Source organism: Balaenoptera borealis (assembly GCF_965194805.1).
Source record: "Balaenoptera borealis genome assembly, chromosome: 10".
NCBI classification, from domain to species: domain Eukaryota; kingdom Metazoa; phylum Chordata; class Mammalia; order Artiodactyla; family Balaenopteridae; genus Balaenoptera; species Balaenoptera borealis.
The window spans coordinates 10,512,426-10,532,062 of NC_138874.1; the positions used below are offsets into that span (position 1 = coordinate 10,512,426).

General features: G+C 35.5%; 1 protein-coding gene across 6 annotated transcripts in view; it reads left to right on the forward strand.

The window, feature by feature from the left end:
• The window catches only part of ARID4B (AT-rich interaction domain 4B), a 127,455-nt gene that overhangs the window by 90,563 nt on the left and 17,255 nt on the right, over positions 1-19,637 (forward strand). For 4 of the 6 annotated variants that reach the window (XM_082407574.1, XM_082407575.1, XM_082407570.1 and 1 more), the window contains exons 17-19: positions 1,332-1,583; positions 16,501-16,585; positions 19,434-19,632. In XM_082407574.1, the coding sequence (XP_082263700.1) occupies positions 1,332-1,583; positions 16,501-16,585; positions 19,434-19,632 (536 nt within the window). The remainder of the gene's footprint in view (positions 1-1,331; positions 1,584-16,500; positions 16,586-19,433; positions 19,633-19,637) is intronic. The other 2 variants (XM_082407572.1, XM_082407573.1) reach the window with 2 other exon arrangements.

Here is a 19,637-nt window from a genome sequence, read left to right on the forward strand (position 1 = left end):
GTAGAAATGTTAATATATTTTCAGTAACAGAGTTCATATTTTTTATCTCAGATTACAGCTTGATTCATTTAATTTTTTAAGTACCTATTTATTTGACTGTAAATGAGTCTTTAAAATAGGAATAATTCTCAAGGATCTTTGTAGACTTTGTGATGTATTTCAGAGAAAATTGGCTCATTTGGTACTTTAGCATATAAGAATATAAAACTCAAGTTACCAGTGGAGGAAGACTTTTTATATAAATATTAATAGCCATTAACTTTTAAAGCTTAATTACTTAAGTTGTCTTGTGGTTCTGTTTTATGACATTTATTCATTTGTCAGCTGTAAAGTGATGGATTCTTTTTGAGAGAAAACTGTTGTAATAAGTATAGACATATTGCAGAGCAAATTAAAACTAAATATAGTCCAGAATTTCCTATTGAAATTTATTTATTTTTTTTGTAAATCTAGTGCCTGGAAGGATTTATAATTTAAGATTTTCTCCAATTTGTTGAATACAGATTTGTGGCTAATATAAAATGAATGCTCAGCTTTAGAAGGTGCATGATATTGAGAAGACCAGAATGGTTTGCATTGCTGCTTCTAGAATGCAAATGACTTTTAGTTTCATATTATTTGGAATTGGCCTCTCATATACCTATTTCTTCAGAACTTTAAAGTTGAGAGAATTGGTAGAAGAGGACTTGCAGTAAATATGTGTTAGAGAGAGCAGAAATTGTGTTGAAGTTTAGAAGAATAGAAAGAAAAAACCTGATGTGATAGTAATATTAAGTTAGGATATTCCTGTGAAAGGTAAAGTAATATTTCATTTAGTATAACTTTTGAAAATTTAGTTGGAATTATTTTAAAGTTATTAAGACTAGCCATTTGGCTAGTAAAAAGTTTTGTTTAAACATCCTGAGGTTGGAAATATTTGAATGAAAAATAATTTTTAGTCAGAAAATGGCTATTAGGTGTGATGATTTTTGTTTTTGTCAACTGAGATGTAAAACACTTTTACAATAAAACATGAGAAAAATGTTACATTCGACCTTACTAGTTTCTTGCTATTCAACACAACTTCTATTCTTCTGGCTGTTGGACATTTTCTTTTAATGCACTTACTTTTCCGTTTTCATTTTATCTGAATGTATCTTTCTATAACCATCCATGGTCATCCTACACAGTTTTAGTTTTTAATATTAAATTGAAACTCAGAGAATATCATACACTTGGAACCTGCTGTTCCCGGAACAATCACAGCCACGATTTTTATCGTTTTATGTGGTTTGGAACTGAAAAGCTTATGAAGTGTCTTTTATTAACTGCAATTTTTTAAACCTTTCAAGAGATGAAACGAATAAAGAGGAAGATGAAGATGATGAAGAAGCAGAAGAGGAGGAGGAGGAGGAGGAAGAGGATGAAGAGGATGACGACAACAATGAAGAAGAGGAGTTTGAGTGCTATCCACCAGGCATGAAAGTCCAAGTGCGGTATGGACGAGGGAAAAATCAAAAAATGTATGAAGCTAGTATTAAAGATTCTGATGTCGAAGGTGGAGAGGTCCTTTACTTGGTGCATTACTGCGGATGGAATGTGAGGTAACTTGAGTTTTAGCTAGTGATTACTACCTAAAAACACTTGTAAAATAATTTCCTATTTTAATATTTAACGAATTACAGATATATTAGTATTCTAATTGAGGGCACAGTATACCACACAAAAAACATGTAGTTTTGGCAAGTAAGTGCCTCGCTCAGTGACTTCTTACTTGTTGTTTTCAGTAGTTCAAAAGTATCCTTAGTGTCTGGAAAACTGAAGTCTATGTAGCTGATTTTTATGTTATGCATGTAGATTAATAGAGGCAACGTTATTAGTGAAATGATAGAAAAATTTCTTTAAAAGGTAAAAGGGCTTTGAGCTTCTTGATGTCTACAAGCCAGTCAGTTATCAGGCTTCTTGCTCTCTTGCATTTTCAGCCACCTTGCTGCAGTAACCTCTTCTTTGTAATCTTCGTAGATCATTTTTCTTTCCTTTAGTAGGCAGGGATTTTAGAGTTGTGATTTCTTAGGAAGCTTTAGCTACTTCAAGAAAGCCTTATCTCCTCATTAACAGCTCTTGCATTACAGTCTTGTTCACAAGCCTCCGAAATTAATTTTTATGTTTGAAACAGTATCGTTGAAATGTTATGAGCAAGTCCGCTTGACTGAAATAGAGTGCACGATCCGACTGCTACTCACCTAGGGAACTGAAAGGCGAGACTGAATTTTCTTCTTGTACAAGTTTGCTTTGGTTTATCCAAAGAAATTTTATGTTTGAATTTTATCCAAAGTTGGCAAGCCAGTTTTGGGATCTGAGCATTTTGATATCTTTTAAGAAAAACCTTGTTTATTTTGGAATGTTTGATATATTTGAAGTAGCCTGTGATAGACTTGTAGCCCTTGAAAAGGTAACCATCGAAGTTTTCAGTGGTAGTTTCACGGTGTGCCTAGTGTCTTCTTCAAGGAGGAATACAGTTCTCATGCTTTATATTTAAATTGTATTCTGTGGTTTGGGAAGTTTTTAAGAAAACATCATCGCAAATTCTCTGTTTCTTAAAAAAAATACACTCTCTGTTTCTTAAAAGAACAATTTTTGTTGTCCTTCTGCAGCAGTAGGAAGCTCTAGAAGCATTATCTTCTGATTACGTTTCTTAATTTGAGAGAAGTACAATTCTGATCCATTCTGGAGCTTGGAAGAAAATAGCAACTTAAGTCATAAGGAAATGTTTAGGAGTTTTGTTTGGGACTTTTTCTTTATTATTTCTACCAAGAAGGTTAACAAAGTTTTGGATTTTAAGAATGCCTATCATCAGTATTGTCCTGATGAAACATAAGCTTTCCAGATACCTCTTTCAACATCGTGTGTAATTTATCCTTTTGGCTGTTGGTTCTTGCGCTGCCCCTGTGGTGCATGATTTTCCTCACCTGAAGGGCTGACTATTAATGATCATGTTCAAAGGAAGATACTTGAGATCTCAGATAGAGCTGTTATCAGAATATTTTCCTGTTTTTGATGTTTAATCATTTTGATTTTACTAAATGATCTTCCTGAATATAAATGTAGAGGGAGTTCCACTTTGGCGTAGGATGTAAATGTAAATGTTGAATATGTTAGTTTAAAGTTAGGAAGGAAAAATTGAATCAGCAAAAATTAATAATTACTAAGTAATGCCCACAAGATGGATAATCTGAGCTACATCATCTTTTACCTCTTTTTTCCAGTTCTTTTCTTCTAGTTATTTTGCTAGTTTATATAATGAGGCAGTTTTCCTAGTGGCCTTTATAAAATGCTTTAAATTCTATGACGAACGGATAGAATTTAGGCGTTCTCAAGTTTCACTGTAATGAGGGCTTGATTATTTTCTGTTAATTATCTCATTAAACAGAAGGGGCTTTGTAGATATAAGAATTGAGACATTCATAAAATTATTCTACAATTAAGATGCAACTTCCTTTTGTTAAGAAAAGATTTACTAAAGGACAGCGTAATCCTATCCTAGGAGCACTTGGATTTTAGAGGGTAAAAAGAATGTTCAGTACTTGAGCTTTGAAATTGATAGGGGGTTGGGTAGGGTAAGGGAGGATTTTAAATTGAGGCATTCAAGTTTTTAATAATATAGAAAAGAAAAACAAGACCTAGTTCAACAAGACATGCTTGTGTTAACGAGAAGGATGCCATCTACTTCTGACGACTCACACGTTTGTATGGTATGAACGTTCAAAAGAAGAAAACTTAACCATCTTGATGAAGACCTGTAGGGTGGATCTCTACAGACTCCAGCGTCATAGAGAAAACAATTGTACTTCAGTAGATGAAGCAGTTAATTTTCTTGTAGTCAACATAACAGTATTCCTATTTCTCTCTGGATTAATAACCAAAGAGTCTGTCTTATTGATGAATAAGCAATAATTATGATTTTTTGCTGTTCCTTCATGTCTGAAGCTAATCTAATGAGGACCTCAACAAATCCTCATCAGCTCTACAACTGTTTTCCTATTATTTTGGGGATCTTCAGCTTGATCTCTGAATTTACACTTGAGATGTGCAATTAGAAATGAAGATTTATGCATGAAGTTTCATAAAAATAGTTTTATCTTCATTGGCAGTCGTTTATTACAACAGCATTTTGGAAATTTTGTATGGAGATGTTTGAGTTTTGTTTGATGTGAAACATTTTCCATCAAGCAGGTTTTTCTTAAAGAAAATAAGAATATCTTTCTTAGTTAGAAGAATACTGTTTTTCTTGTAATTTCTACATTTTTCGTTTTTTTCTAAAGTGCTGTCTAAACTTTTACATTTTCATTTATACCCCTATTTCACAACTGAAAATCTTAATTTTTTTGTTACACAAGATAGCATTTGGGCCAATTTTGTTTTTACTACTACAATGAGAAAAAAAGACATTCTTACATACTTACATCACATTTATGGGAAATAGCCAGAATTCTGGATCCTAAACCACATAATGACTTATAAATGGTACAGTATTGCTACAGAATTTTTCAGATATGGTGGCCATATGTAAAACTATTGTCCAATGCTATAGCATTTACTAGTTCACCACATGCTTTTTTACAGAATTTTTAAAAACTCATCTAAAAATAGCATTCAATATAGAAAAATGAGAAAGTACATAAAAGAAAGGATCACTACTAATACTGCTGTGTGTTCTCTTTTAGGCTTTTAAAAAATATATCTCCATACATTTAAAAAATTATAGTCATACTTCAGTAATTTTTAATTGTAGGCTCTCTGTTATATTTGTTTTAATTTCTCTTAGTGATGTTAATATTTTATAGATGTTGTTAGTATCATTAGCTAATTGATCCTTTTCACTCTCAAGTTTCTAGGTCATGCCATAAAACATGAGATTGATGTTTGAAAATGAAGTTACACTTTGAAATTCACTGGCCATAAACTTGAGTGTGTTGGATTTATCCTTGTTCAGTAAAACAACCAAGTGTGTTGGAACTATCTAGGCTACTTGGCATGGGATTTAAAATACATCAGTATTTTATTATGTATCGATGCTGATTTATTTTTCTCCATTCATTTCTACTTTGGCTTTCCATAATCAAGGAGTTGGGAGTTTGATTAGAGAATTTTTTTTAATATTGATGATTCCCAACTGCATTAAATGATACCCTTACGTAAAAGAAAAAGAAAAGAGACACTAAAATTTCAACTGTAAAGCTCTGAAGTAACTAACAGCAGTTAGTCCTAGTCCATATTACAAGTTATAGAAAACTGAAAGTAAGATGAATTATACTTAAGTATATTATATGAAGTGAAAATGTATTTCATTTTTAAAATACCTTATTTTTCTAAGCAAATTGGCTCCTCCTTGGAGGGAGTGGGTGGAGTGGGAACTAGTAAAAAGCTTTCACAAACAAATGGGTTTAATCCCATTTTTTATGAACATGCAGCTGCTTTTTATCAAATATCTTCCTTTATTTGGCAAACATAAGTTCAACCGCTAGAAGCCAAATACTGTGCTTGGCACTAAAGGTACAAAGAAATAGTCCCTAGCAAGGAATTCATTGTCCAGGTGAGGGGAGAGCCTCTCCAGCATGTACAGCCCCTGTCTCCCCGCTGCCCTCATCCTCTCCTCGTGTTGCTCGCATTCTTCAGTCATTTGTCAGAATCTTTTTTTTTTCACCCCCATGTTCTTCTGTTGCTCTTGTGTTGTTGCGTTGTAGTACCTGCTTGACAAAACCACAAGAACGCTGATGAAATCTAACACTCCTCCTACTCGCTGCCTGCACCTGGGCAGCTGATCCTGTTTGGAGGAAAGCAGACAACCACAATGAGTGGTCGTATTTTAAATTCGTAACTGTGAACCTCAAGTGGGCGCTGTATGTCCTCCTTCCATGCCCTTTCTACTTTCTCAGACTATTTCATTTTTTAAGGGAATAATTTTTAATTATTAGTACAGTTTTTATTGGTATAATTCACATGCATTATTATATTAGTTTCAGGTGTGCAACATAATGATTTGATATTTGTATGTATTGCAGAATGATCACCACAATAAATCTAATTAACATCCATCACCATACATAGTTACAGAAAAAATTTTTTTCATACTGTTTCCTATCTCCTCAAATCCCCAGCAACTCTTCCCCCATCTTCACTTTCAGCTGGTGACCTCATTGAAAAATTGAAATAAGAGAATTTCTACAGAATTCCACTACATCACCTTCTTACCTACATCTGCTGCCATGTTTTCTGCCTTCTCATCTTTAGCCTTAGGTGAACAAGCATGCTACTATCTAAAACCCATCTTCCAACTGCCATACCTTCTTGCCTAAATCAGAGATATGGTCCCAGAAATTCTCCCGTTTTTTCTCATTTTCTCGCTCTGTTCTAAACCATTCCCATCCACATATAGACCTGCAGTTATTTCTCTCATCTCAAAGAAAACTCATTTGAGCTTCCCCCTACTTTCCCTACTGTGCTGTTTCTTTGCTCCACTTCCGTCCAGCAAAAACAATTAGAGTTATTTACACTTGTGATCCAGTTTGTCTCCTGTTGTTTTTGTGTAAACCCAACCCAGTAAGGCTTTCGCCTCCACCACACCTCCAGAACGGTCACTAGGGACCCCATCTAGCCGAATTCCATACCTTATTTCTTGACCTCTTGTTACTTGCCTTACCTTAGTGCCTGACCCAGCTGATTGCTCCTTTTGTGGTACTTTTCACGTGGGTTCCGGCTGCTGCAGCTGCAACTACTTTTCTGGTTTATTTTCCTTTTCTACTTTTCCCAAATTGAAAACCACCCCTCAGTCATTCTGTCATTTCTTATCTTTATGTGTTTTCTCCCTTTTAATTGTTCCCTTCTTTTATTCTTCTGGTATCCATTTTAACTTATTTTACATTCTGTTCCTGATTTTCCAGTCCTGATTTGAGTCACTTTTTCTGATATTGAATTTTTCTGAATTATTTTTTGGAGCCAAAGGGATTTGACCTCCTGGAATATAACTTCCATGTAGGACTGTGGGTAAATTTTTTTCCATTGTTTAAACTTTTTATATTGGGACCACATTACATTTTAGAAGTGCATTTAATTTTAAAACATGAAAAAAAAACCCTCAATTTTCATATTCGTTCCATTACTATCCCTTACCACATCTAGAATGTTCTGTACATGCCTGGCATATGGTAACTATTAAACAAATATTGAACTAGATTGGACCTCCTGGCAACAAAATGGACTAAGAGCAGAAATTAAAATCTAAAAAAAGGGGACTTGTATATAAAAGTGCTACCTATGGAATACAGAGACTAGTGGGGAATTGGGACAGATGTGGCTTAGTTTTCTCACTGGAACCTCTTCTGTATTATTTTACATATGGTAACTCTTTGCTTAACTTTTTGAGGAACAAACTGTTTTTCACAGAGGCTACACCATTTTACATTCTTACCAGCATTGTATTAGGGTTCCAATTTCTCCATATCCTTGCCAACACTTGTCATTTTCTGTTTGTTTTTTTTAATTAATTTATTTATTTAATTTATTTATTTTTGGCTGCGTTGGGTCTTTGTTGCTGTGTGCGGCTTTCTCTAGCTGAGGTGAGCGGGGGTTACTCTTTGTTGTGGTGCGCAGGCTTTTCGTTGCGGTGGCTTCTCTTGTTGCGGAGCATGGGCTCTAGGGCACGCAGGCTTCAGTAGTTGTGGCACGTGGGCTCAGTAGTTGTGGCTCCCAGGCTCTAGAGCGCAGGCTCAGTAGTTGTGGCGCACGGGCCTAGTTGCTCCGCGGCATGTGGGATCTTCCCGGACCAGGGCTCAAACCCGTGTCACCTGCATTGGCAGGCAGATTCTTAACCACTGCGCCACCAGGGAAGCCCCTCATTCTCTGTTTTTAAAAAAGTGTTTATTTATAGCTAATCTAGTGGGTATCTCATTGTTGTTTTGATTTGCATTTCCTTAATAACTAGTGATGTTGAACATCTTTTCATGTACTTAATTGTATATGATCATTTGTATATCTTTTTTGGGGAAATGTCTATTCACGCCCTTTGCCCATTTTTGAATTGGTTGTTTTTTGTTGTTGTTAAAGAGTTGTAGGAGTTCTTCATATATTCTGTATACTAATCCCTTATCAGAGATGTCATTTGCAAATATTTTCTCCCATTCTGTGAACCCACAGAATTGTCTTTTCACCCTTAATAGTGTCTTTTTAATTTTGATAAAGTCCAGTTTATCTATTTTTTCTTTGTTCCTCATGCTTTTTGTGTTGTATCCTAGAAAACATTGCCAAATCCAGTGTTATGAAAATTTCCCCATTTTCTTATAAGAATTTTATAGTTTTAACTCTAATACTTAGGGTTTTGGTCCATCTTGAGTTAATTTTTATATATGACTATGGTAGTCAATTTTTTAAATGACCTCTTTGGGTAATATACAGAGCCCAACTCCTAATTAGCAGCCAAAATGGGATGGAGAGTAAGAGACTTGAATGAATGTGATTCGAAGTGCTCGTGTCCTGTGACCTTTCTTCCAGTCCCTGTCTCCTTTTGTTCCTTTGAAGAACTTTATGTCACTTTTTCAGCTTAATTTCCCTGTTCCTTCCCTGCCATACTTTTATTGTACATGCCTTGGACTTAGGAATATTGATAAGAGTACAAAGTTGTTCTACTCAGATGCTTTGAAATAATTATTCTGGTAATGATAGAAAGGAAAGCAAGGTACTCTTATCTAGGAAATTGTCTGCTTTATTTTTATAGTTGAAAGTTAAAGAACTATAAATGAAGGCCATTTGACAATGGTTTCCAAGGAAATATCTGTCAGCCTGTTATAAGGGGAGAAAGGGAATATTGCCCATATCTCTTTCACCAAGTCTTCCTATTCTCTTTGCACACTGCGCCTCCTCCTGTGTGCCATTCTTCTTTTCTTGATACCTCACTGCCATCTCCAAACTCTTGTCTCCATAAACCCTTATGTCACAGTCTCCTAGCCTGTTTACTTCTGTTTATGCTATAAAGCATTAAAATTAAAAACTACTTGGGAAGTCAGAGGACTGTATGTTACTGCTCATGTGAAAAATTCTTTTTCAGCATGAAAATGCTTGGTATCAGGCAGTCCTACATGTAGAGAAATTTAAACGAAAGCTTATAAACAATGAATAAGGTGAACATAAAAATAAATTTTTACTTAAAAAATGACTTTCGAGTTGATTAGTTTTTCAGTGCAAGTGAAAATAAAAATTTCCTTTGTGAAAAAGATTAATAAACTCATATATTTTTGCACTCAAATGGCCTCTCTCTCTTTCCTTCTTCCTTTTTTCCTTTCTCTCTCTCTTGCTGTCTCTCTGAGTGTTTACTTAACTGGGCCTGTTCCATTCAATATTTTTTGTAGATTGACAGGTACATTTAATGTAAAGCATTAACTTGGACCTATTCCATTTCATAGTTTTGTAGATTGGCAGTTACATCAGTATGTTTGTCTAAATGTGCACAAACATACTAATCCCCTAAGCTTATCAAATATTAATGAAACAGACTTTGAGGATACTTTTAGAAGTCAGTATCTACATCACAAAATACAGTGAGTGCCAGAGTTGTTAACCATTTGCAGTGGTCTTTATAAGCCTGGTACAACGCTCTGTGATGTGTTCTTAACATTATATATTGATAGTACCTCTGCCTGAAGACCTATACCTTTGTTTCATTTTACAGAGTTAAATTCTCTAGGAAAACAGATCTATATAATTACAGTACATTTCTCTTGGGCTATTTGTGTCAAATCTTTAATATGATGGTGCTATAATATTCATGTTTTTATCATTCTACTATTATATTCTTTATTACAGTGAACACCATTCCTGTTTCTTTGATGTGGATTTAACAGTGTTGTATGGAGTGGAAATATGAAATGTTAATAGCATGCTTAGAATTTTATTTTTTCAATAATATGATGCTTTTATCTTTATCTTTGTTTTATCCTAAGTACATGACTAAAAGCGTTAAATTGTAGTCAGTAGGTCTCTATAAATTTTGCTTTAGATATTCTCTCACATTAAAAATAAATATGTAAATTGAGATTATTATAGAAAATTCATAAAGTAGGTAAATATTGATTAAATTGCGTATAAAGTTTATAATTGATAATAACTAGTGCTGCTCTTCATCATGACTTGGTCTTTTTTTCTATTACAATGTCCTATTTTTTCCCTCATATTTTCTTACTCAATTAAGGGGGAAAGAATTCCTTTCCATGCTAAAGAGGGCCTAAATTTCCATTTTAGATGTGAGGTTTTTAAAAGCTAAGTTAGTTTTATGACATACATTAAGTTTTTTGCCTATAGATAGGCAGGATATAAAATACGTATTGTTCAGCAATTATGAAATGAGTCTCTCCATTACAGAAAACAAAATACAAATGATGTTAATATTTCACTTATATTAACGGTTAGTTATTAGATTTTATCTTTTATAATCTGTATGCATATTTTAAATAATGAGTTTTTAAGTATTTTGTCAGTTTGGTTTTGCTGATGCAGTTATTTGTACAGTATCCTTATTCTGCATGTAGTTATTGTGTGGGTTTATATTAATACATGGCTGATAATATTTCTTTGAAAGTGGTTTAGTTAGGTTTAAGCAGAACCAAAATCTGAACTGGTGTGGGCACAGTAACCATTTTGGTATCTTATGTCTGGTTGACTAATGTTCTTTTCCATTTTTATTGTTGCTAAATGATTTCTTAGAGAATTTGCCAACACATCCAAAAAAAAGTCAAAACGTTTTTTTAGAACTCTGTTTTTCTCTGGTGAGAGCAAGTATGCTATGGTCTCTGAATGGTTCCTTTTAGCTTTGTATAAATATTTTAATTCAACACATTAAAATTTCAGATATCGATGTAGCTACTTTTTTCGAATGGTTCAGAAGGTTGGTACTATTACTTATGTAATGACTGATTAGTGTTGTCCTCTCTGTTACACTGTGAACTCCTTGATAAGGAGCTGTGGTGCGTTTATTACCCAGTGCCTAGCGCAGAGCCTGTCACATGATAGGTACCTCAGAAGTATTTGTCAAAGGAATAAGCCCTCGTGTAGACTTTTAGTCTGGGAGTTTCATATAATTTTTTAATTTGGGGGATCATCTGTTCTACCTTCTTCATTTTATGTAGGTCAGGGAACAGACCGCTAGAAGTTAAATGAGTTGCTCATGCATCTGTTCATTCATGTTTATTCCGTTAGTTGAATGTTAGATGATCTCAATAGACTGTTCTCAAATAAGTCAGTATATTCTTTGAAAACATTTTCCTTAGTACTTTAAATATCAGATAAGATACTTGTCTAGACTCCATGCATCAATTACAATGAATTTATTGATAACTGAATTGAAAAAGTATGGTCTAATCATTAACAGACTTAGTCTTCATTTTCAAATTCAGTGTTTGTTAATATTTGTTCAAATATTTGTTTTTCTTTGTTTTTTGATGTTTGTTTTTAAATGGAAGCATTTAGTGATCTTCTTTTCCTTGTGCCCTGGCAAACTATATTTCCTTTTGTCACAAACAGGCCAGTTACTCTCTTCTGTTCGTAATTTCTAAATTTAAAGTCCAGCTGAAGGTAGTATAGTTTATATCAATAATCCAAACTTCCTTGTTTTCCTCAGACATTCTCATAAAACTCTATTGCTTGGATTAAAGTTGCAGGTCATTTTGTTTGTAGGCCAACCACTTAGCTTAAATTTCTCTCCTAGTTTTCAAGCTACATTATCACAGAACATGAGAGCTGACAGCAACAGGCTTGCTAGCCTTGGGGAGAAATCTAGGTATTTAACAATAATGTGGTTTCTTTGAATACCTGTTGCCCTAAATAGCTGTTCGTAGTTCCTGCATGGTAGAGAGACCCCATCAGAATATGCGTTCTAATGTCTTGATTCCCTTTGTGGTACTTAAAGCCGAATCAAGAATATTGGAGAGCCACTGTGAGGGAAGGACAGCATGTCCATGTATTTGGGAATGTTTGAGAAAAGGATGGAAGCATTTTAAAACCAAAAAATTTATATTTGACTTAGTTTTTTAAATTCTTGTATTCTTTAAGAATGTATTTTGAGGGATGAATGGATACCGTACTTGGTATGGTGCCCCAAGGAGAAATGAGAAATATTTCATGGTCTTCTATTTCTTAGCTGCAATTTTCTGCTGTTTGCCACTTCCCTGTAATTTCAATTTCTATGATGTCCAAGATATTTGAATTTGAACTAAATTTTCCCATTTTCTATCTTCTTTATTTTCTTATGCCTAAAGTAAATGTGCTGTAATCTCTTTTTAATGTACATTAAATAGACTATATAAAAAGTTTAAGTTTATATAGAATAAACAGAATCAGTGGCAGCTTTTTCTGTAGTTCTGAACTAAATTCCCTTCATTCAAGTCTTTATTCTTGGTATTCGTTAGGGAATCAGAGATCTTAGCCCACTAATATTACTTAATTTAAATTAACAAGCACTAGTAAAATAAAAATTATATTGGCCTAACTCTTTCTTATATAATTTAGTGTCAGTAGGAAATGTTGCCTTTCAGGGTGTATCGTTTTGCTTTTTTCCCACATGAATTTATGTTCCTCTCCTTCCTGGTCTTTGAAAGTATTCTGTAAAGAAAATAGAACTCGTGGACTTCCTTGGTGGCCCAGTGGTTAAGACGCCAGGCTTCTAGTGCAGGGGGCGCGTGTTGGATCCCTGGTCGGGGGAACTGGAATCCCACATGCCTTGCAGCCAAAAAAAAAAAAAAAAGAAAAGAAAAGAGAATAGAACTCCTGATTAATACTCTAATCAGTAATTACATAAAGGGAAAGAACATTTCCTATTTTTAAAATATATACAAGGATCATTTATAGCTATGAGTTTATTTTCTGATCATCGTTTTTTTTTTTTTTCCTTGTAAGATTAATCAGGCAACTAAAGTGCTACTTGGAACCTCATTACATTCTGAAATATTTCTGTTAATGTTTACATCACTGGTCTCAACCTCTGTTTGGTTAAAGGCATTTGTAATTTGAAAAAGCTACCTTAACCAAAATTCTCACACATTGTTTTCACTTGTTCTCCCTCCTCGTGGATTGGTTCATACTGTGCATTCTTTTTTTTTTTTAGAGAAAGGTAATTTTAAATTTATTTATTTATTTATTTATTTATGGCTGTGTTGGGTCTCCATTTCTCTGTGAGGGCTTTCTCTAGTTGCAGCGAGCGGGGGCCACTCTTCATCGCAGTGCGCGGGCCTCTCACTGTCGTGGCCTCTCTTGTTGCGGCGCACAGGCTCCAGACGCGCAGGCTCAGTAGTTGTGGCTCACGGGCCCAGTTTCTCCGCGGCATGTGGGATCTTCCCAGGCCAGGGCTCAAACCCGTGTTCCCTGCATTGGCAGGCGGATTCTCAACCACTGCACCACCAGGGAAGCCCCATACTGTGCATTCTTAATGAGGCTTTTTCAGTTGCTGGTCTGGACTCTTCTGTATGCTTACTCTGAGCAGGACCTGGCCTGCCTAGTAATAATCATTCTAGTATTACACTGTTGAACAGGCAGTCCATTTCCGGTTCTTCTCCAACTCCTCACATAGTGGGTTTTTTTTTTTTTTTTAAAGATTTTTTATTGATTGATTGATTGATTGCTATGTTGGGTCTTTGTTTCTGCGCGAGGGCTTTCTCTAGTTGCAGCAAGCGGGGGCCACTCTTCATCGCGATGCGCGGGCCTCTCACTATCACGGCCTCTCTTGTTGCGGAGCACAGGCTCCAGACACGCAGACTCACTAGTTGTGGCTCACGGGCCTAGTTGCTCCGCGGCCTGTGGGATCTTCCCAGACCAGGGCTCGAACCCATGTCCCCTGCATTAGCAGGCAGACTCTTAACCACTGCGCCACCGGGGAAGCCCCACATAGTGGTCTTTGGCAAGCCTGTAGCTTGCAAGGTGAGTTCGCTTCCATGGTTTGAGTTTCTCAATCTGTGAAATAAATTCTTGATAGATTTTTAAGGCATGTTCTAGTTCTGAAGGGTATTAATTATAATAACAACAACGTTGTGTTATTACCTTTTATGAAAAGACAGCATAAATCTAGCTGAAAAAAGAAAAAAAATCTAAAAGAATAGTATTAGAACAAGGGAATGCCTGAACAAACAAAAAACACTGAGAAAGGAGAATAGAAAGAGGCAAATAATAAAGGAGTCACAATATAATATTAGCTAATACTTACAGAACCATACATTACTGTGTAATTGCTCTAGTAGGAAACATATCTAAAGAATTTCCCAAGGAATCTCCTAAAACCATACAGAATATTCAGTAGTTTTCAAACAAGATTGTTATGTAGAATAGTAAGACCCTCGTGTTTAATTACTGCTGTTCAAGTATTTTAGAAGCGTATATAGTTTGTTTCATCTAATTCCAGAATCTTTCTTTTTTGTTTCCTGCCTGGCTCAACACTCTTTCCACCCGCAAACTCACTAAAGTTCTTCTGATAACCAGTCCTCTTATATACCATCCTTAGTTTATGTTTGGGTGGAGGAGAAAATGATTATCATATAGTGTCTGTACTCTAGTGGAGCTTAGGCAGTGAGCATCAGCCTGTACCATGTGGAGTAACCACTATTTTATTTAGGTATATGTTCCTTATACCTTGTTCCTAAGATAATTTAAACAAAATACATTACCTCTAACTCATAAAGAAATCTTTCTCTGTCACAGTGAACATTGTAACTATGGAGACAGTAACTATTTTTTGCTTGTTTGATGTGTTTGGTGCTCCATCAAAGCTACAGTATCTTGGTGATATTCTTGCATTGAAAGCTACTGTTTCAACTGAATTTGAAATATAATAATTCATGTCAAAAATCCAAGTGGAATTGAATAGTAATCTTACTGGTAGTCAAAATGTCTGGTATTACAAAATTAATTGTACAACAGGTAGTCTTTGGTTAAGAAAGGTAAAAAACTCATATCTTCGTTTAGCTTATGCTGATGTATGTGTAACCATCATGAACTGTTTTTTGTTTATCTCATAGGAAGATAGAAAGCTTGTTTTGTTTTTTTCTTAAAGTACATAACATTGATTTCCATAACTATATTCAAGTAAGAGCAACTTCTAGAAGTTCATATTCAACTTTGTAGAGGGCATATATATTTTCTGTTCATTCTTCACCTTCACTAATTTTGGAAGGAACTAAATTGCTTTCTTGTCAAGCGTCATGCAATTTTGAGTATTAATGGGAAAATTAAAATTACTATAAATGTACAGGTAGGTGCTAGCGTTGCCAGTATAAACACCAGAAGAGTGTGTTTAGTAGGAGAATAATATTTGACTTAAACTGTTTCATATATTTGATCCTCCATATGTGAGGTGCAGTCTTATTTTTTATTTTATCTTTTTAATGTGGTCTTTATACAGAACGAACGAAGTCTGAGGTTGAGAACGTCTTGACCAGGGCCACATAACTAGTCAGCAAGGATGTGTAAAGACTTTTCTAGAACTCATTCCATTCTTTCCTCATCCTCTCCAGTTATCACTGTGGCCCTCAGCAGCTTCCAGCAGACGCTGCTGTAACCATTGTGGGGCTGAGCCCTCAGCTTTGCCGCAGCCCGTGGTTTGCACCAGCAGTATAGCTCTGCCTGGGACTTGCTACAGATACAACTAGGCCTAGCTAGAGCAAGAATGTAATTTATTAGTAAGCTAATGACCCAGGTCATTTGCTTCCTGACTTAAGGTCTTTATTACTTCACTTAATACCTCTGGTAAAGAGGACATTTTAATTTAAAAGCTCATTTTCAGTTGTTCATTTTCTTGAGTTAAAAACGTCAGTGAGTTTTCCCATTTTCCAGAATAAATGTAGATAACTTTCAAACATAAAAAGAGGTTAATTTGTTTTTAATGTTTCTTCTTTCTGGCTGAGTTTTTACAAAAATAAACTGTCTTTTCTTTCCCCCCTTTAAACAAATAGATTTATTGCAGTCAGTAGTGACTTGCACTCTGTAAAATTATGCAGACTGCCAGCACTGAGTGGAGAGGCCATCACGACTGCTGGCCCTCGGCTGCCTGCACACGTAGGAAGTGTCTCAGCACTGGAGGCTTGGCAGAGCTGTGCTTCCCCTTACAGCTTCCTGACACGGTTAGGAAAAATGGGCTACTTGCTGCTTACGAACACAACAAAGTATACAAAAAAAGTACAGGAAATACTGGGATTTCTCTTAATAGCTATTGCACAGGTTTGGTTTCTCACGGGGGCAGCAGAGCAAGGAGTGCTAGTCCAGGAGTCAAGAGGTCAGCCAATAGCTGACATTGTGTCCTTGGATAGGTTACTTCATCTCTCTCTTTGAGCCGTGGTGACTTTATTTCTTGAACCAGGAAGTTGAACTAGATGGCCTCCAAGGCCCTTTGCAGTTCTGAAATGTTCTGATTCTATTTACGAGTTTCTCTTTAATATGGCATGGTTCCTTCTGTGGTATGTGTTTTATATTTATGTTAATTTCCTTCAATTTTAGATATGATGAATGGATTAAAGCAGATAAAATAGTACGACCTGCTGATAAAAATGTGCCAAAGATAAAACATCGCAAGAAAATAAAGGTAAGTGCTTATTTTGCTGTATTATAGATCTTAATTAAGGAACTTTGCCTCCAAAATGAGTATTAAGGGTGTGTGCATTAGTGTTAGTAGAGTTGGAAATGCTCTCCTGAAATAGCAGATTTATCAAATGCTAGATTTGCGTACAATTAAGATTGTCAGCTTATGGAAAGGCATTTTGAAAACAGTACTAAATGATCTTTGAGGCTTTTTCAGTTCCAACATTGTATAAGTCCACTCAGCCAGATTTCACTTACCGATTTCAACTGTTTCCTACACCTCTGGTCTCCAACTAGGAGTCATTAAGTTGTGTGGCTGGGATCCCTGGGGTTACTGTAATAGCTGTAAACCATTAGAGGAAGAGAAGGAGGTGTCTGAAGGCAGAGGAGAGCCTATCTGAAGCTCTTCTTTTTTCTTCATCTTTCTCTGACTGTATAGGTAGTGCCTTAGAATGTGTTCACAAGACCCTGTTAGGCAAACTCTACATAGATACCGTGGGGATCTATTAATGAGCTTGTATGGAAATTAAGGTTACTTTTATGTATGATAGAATTACGCTTATTAATTCTAAGACTAAGTCTTTCTAATGTTTTATTAGAAAGTAGAACCATTAACTAGGTTTTAGAATATTTTTTAATCTTTGTAATGGCTCTTTTATACTTTGAATGGTATATATATAGTTGAAGTGTTTAATAGTTCTCCTGAAATTCAATTTTCATATTAAAAGTGAGGAGCTATTTACTTTCTGGCTAAATGATACCCTAGTGCCCCTAAATACTGAAAGGTTTCCCCTAGAGTGATTATTCTTTTCTCACTGTGAAATTGGGTCCGTATTTTTAAAGTTTTGGTATAGCAACTCAGTAGCTACAACTAAGGACACTCTTGGTCTTTATTGGAAGTCATGCTACATTTAGCATTGCTCTAAGCTACTAGAAGAGCTGTGTGTGTGTGGCACTAAAAAGCCAGTTTCCTTACACAGAGCAAGTTTTAGAAGTAGTATTTCTCAGGTAGAAGATAGGGTAGGGGTAGGAGAAGCAATGTTAGAATATTACACTTGGGGAATTTTTTCTAAATATTTATTTAGTTCTCAATTTAGTTCTCGGCCCCTTCCAGGCATTTAAAATTCTTGGTCATAAGGGAAGAGGCATGTGAATTTTGAAAAAGCTTCCTAGAAAATATTTAATATTGTATACCCATCACTCGATCTCATCTGACTGTGAGAACCACTATTTTCAAGGCTGTCCTCTGATAGGCGTTAAAAGCCATATTTGAAATTTGCATGGGGTAGACTATTTCTGCCTTCATAATGCATGGTGTATTATGATCTCTGGTATAAAGTGATGAAAAGGCTGGCAAGAATAGGAAAATGAGAACAGCACTAATCATTGAGAGGTTTTGGTAGTCTTCCTACACAAAAGCCGCCTCAGTGCATCCAGAGAATTCAGCCCAGGTGCTCTAAGTCAGTGGATCTCACACTTGAGCATGTGTTACAGTCACCTGAAGGACTTGTTGAAACTCAGATTGCTTGGCCCCATCCCCAGCGTTTCTGATTCACTAGATCTGAGTCTGGTTCAAGGAGTTTTCACTTCTAACAAATTCCCAGAAGATGCTAATGTCGCTGGGCCAGAGTCCGCACTTAGAGAACCACTACCCTAAACAGAATAACTTCTCTGTGTATCCAGAATGATACTAATTATGTACGATCTTTGGGAGAATTGTGAAAATAGCCACTCACGTTCTGTATTCTCACTATATAACAGGACTTCAGAATTGTTTACGTCTACGTAGTGCTCTACATTATCATTTAGAAGCTTGTCTAAATTATTTTTCCTATAAATTTTTTAAAAAGAATTAATTAATTAATTAATTAATTTATCTTTGGCTGCGTTGGGTCTTCTTTGCTGTGCGTGGGCTTTCTCTAGTTGCCGTGAGTGGGGGCTACTCTTTGTTGCGGTGCGTGGGCTTCTCATTGCGGTGGCTTCTCTTGTTGTGGAACACCGACTCTAGGCCCACGGACTTCAGTAGTTGTGGCACAAGAGCTCAGTAGTTGTGGCTCACGGGCTCTAGAACGCAGGCTCAGTAGTTGTGGCGCACGGGTTTAGTTGCTCCGCGACATGTGGGATCTTCCCGGACCAGGGCTCAAACCCGTGTCCCCTGCATTGGCAGGTGGGTTCTTAACCACTGTGCCACCAGGGAAGTCCTATAAATTATTTTTAAAACAAATTTAAAAAATAGTTTCCAAGAAATATATTAACCTCTGCTCATCTATTCGTAAATAGAGAATTTCAGAAAATTTCTCATTTTTTCCTGAAACATTATCAGTGATACAGGAAGGTTGCCCCACTGACTTGACTTTATAGCGAGTCATTTGTTTGTTACTCCCAGCTATCAACTGAATGAAGATATTTGAAGTTGTGTCATTCCCAACTCTCATTTTATATTGAGAATCTTACAGGTTTTAGAACTACCAGCTTGAAATTATGTTTCTGTTTTCTTTTAGTGAATATTTAATTTAAACCTATTTTGATTTAATTTTTACAGAATTTGTAACACCAATTTTTAGCAGTATGGAAGTTTGCTAGTCTTAATTGCCTATCTGATTGCTAATTTATTTCCACTATTAAAATACAAATATTAGACAAAAACTTATTTCTCATCCTGTAGTATTTGTTAAATAACTTTGAAAAAACATTTCTGACTGTTTTGTGGGCCTTTTTGTATTCTTTCTTTTTATGTTTTTTAATAATAGTCTGTAACGTTGAGTTAAAAATGAGTTTTAACATTGTTACTAATAAATGCCTCATGATGTATTATGGCTGACATGGGATACCTTTTTTTTTTCTTAACCTAGAATAAATTAGACAAAGAAAAAGACAAAGATGAAAAGTATTCTCCTAAGAACTGTAAACTTCGGCGCTTGTCAAAACCACCATTTCAGACAAATCCATCTCCTGAAATGGTATCCAAATTGGATCTTACTGATGCCAAAAACTCTGATACAGCTCATATTAAATCCATAGAAATCACTTCTATCCTTAATGGACTTCAAGGTAAG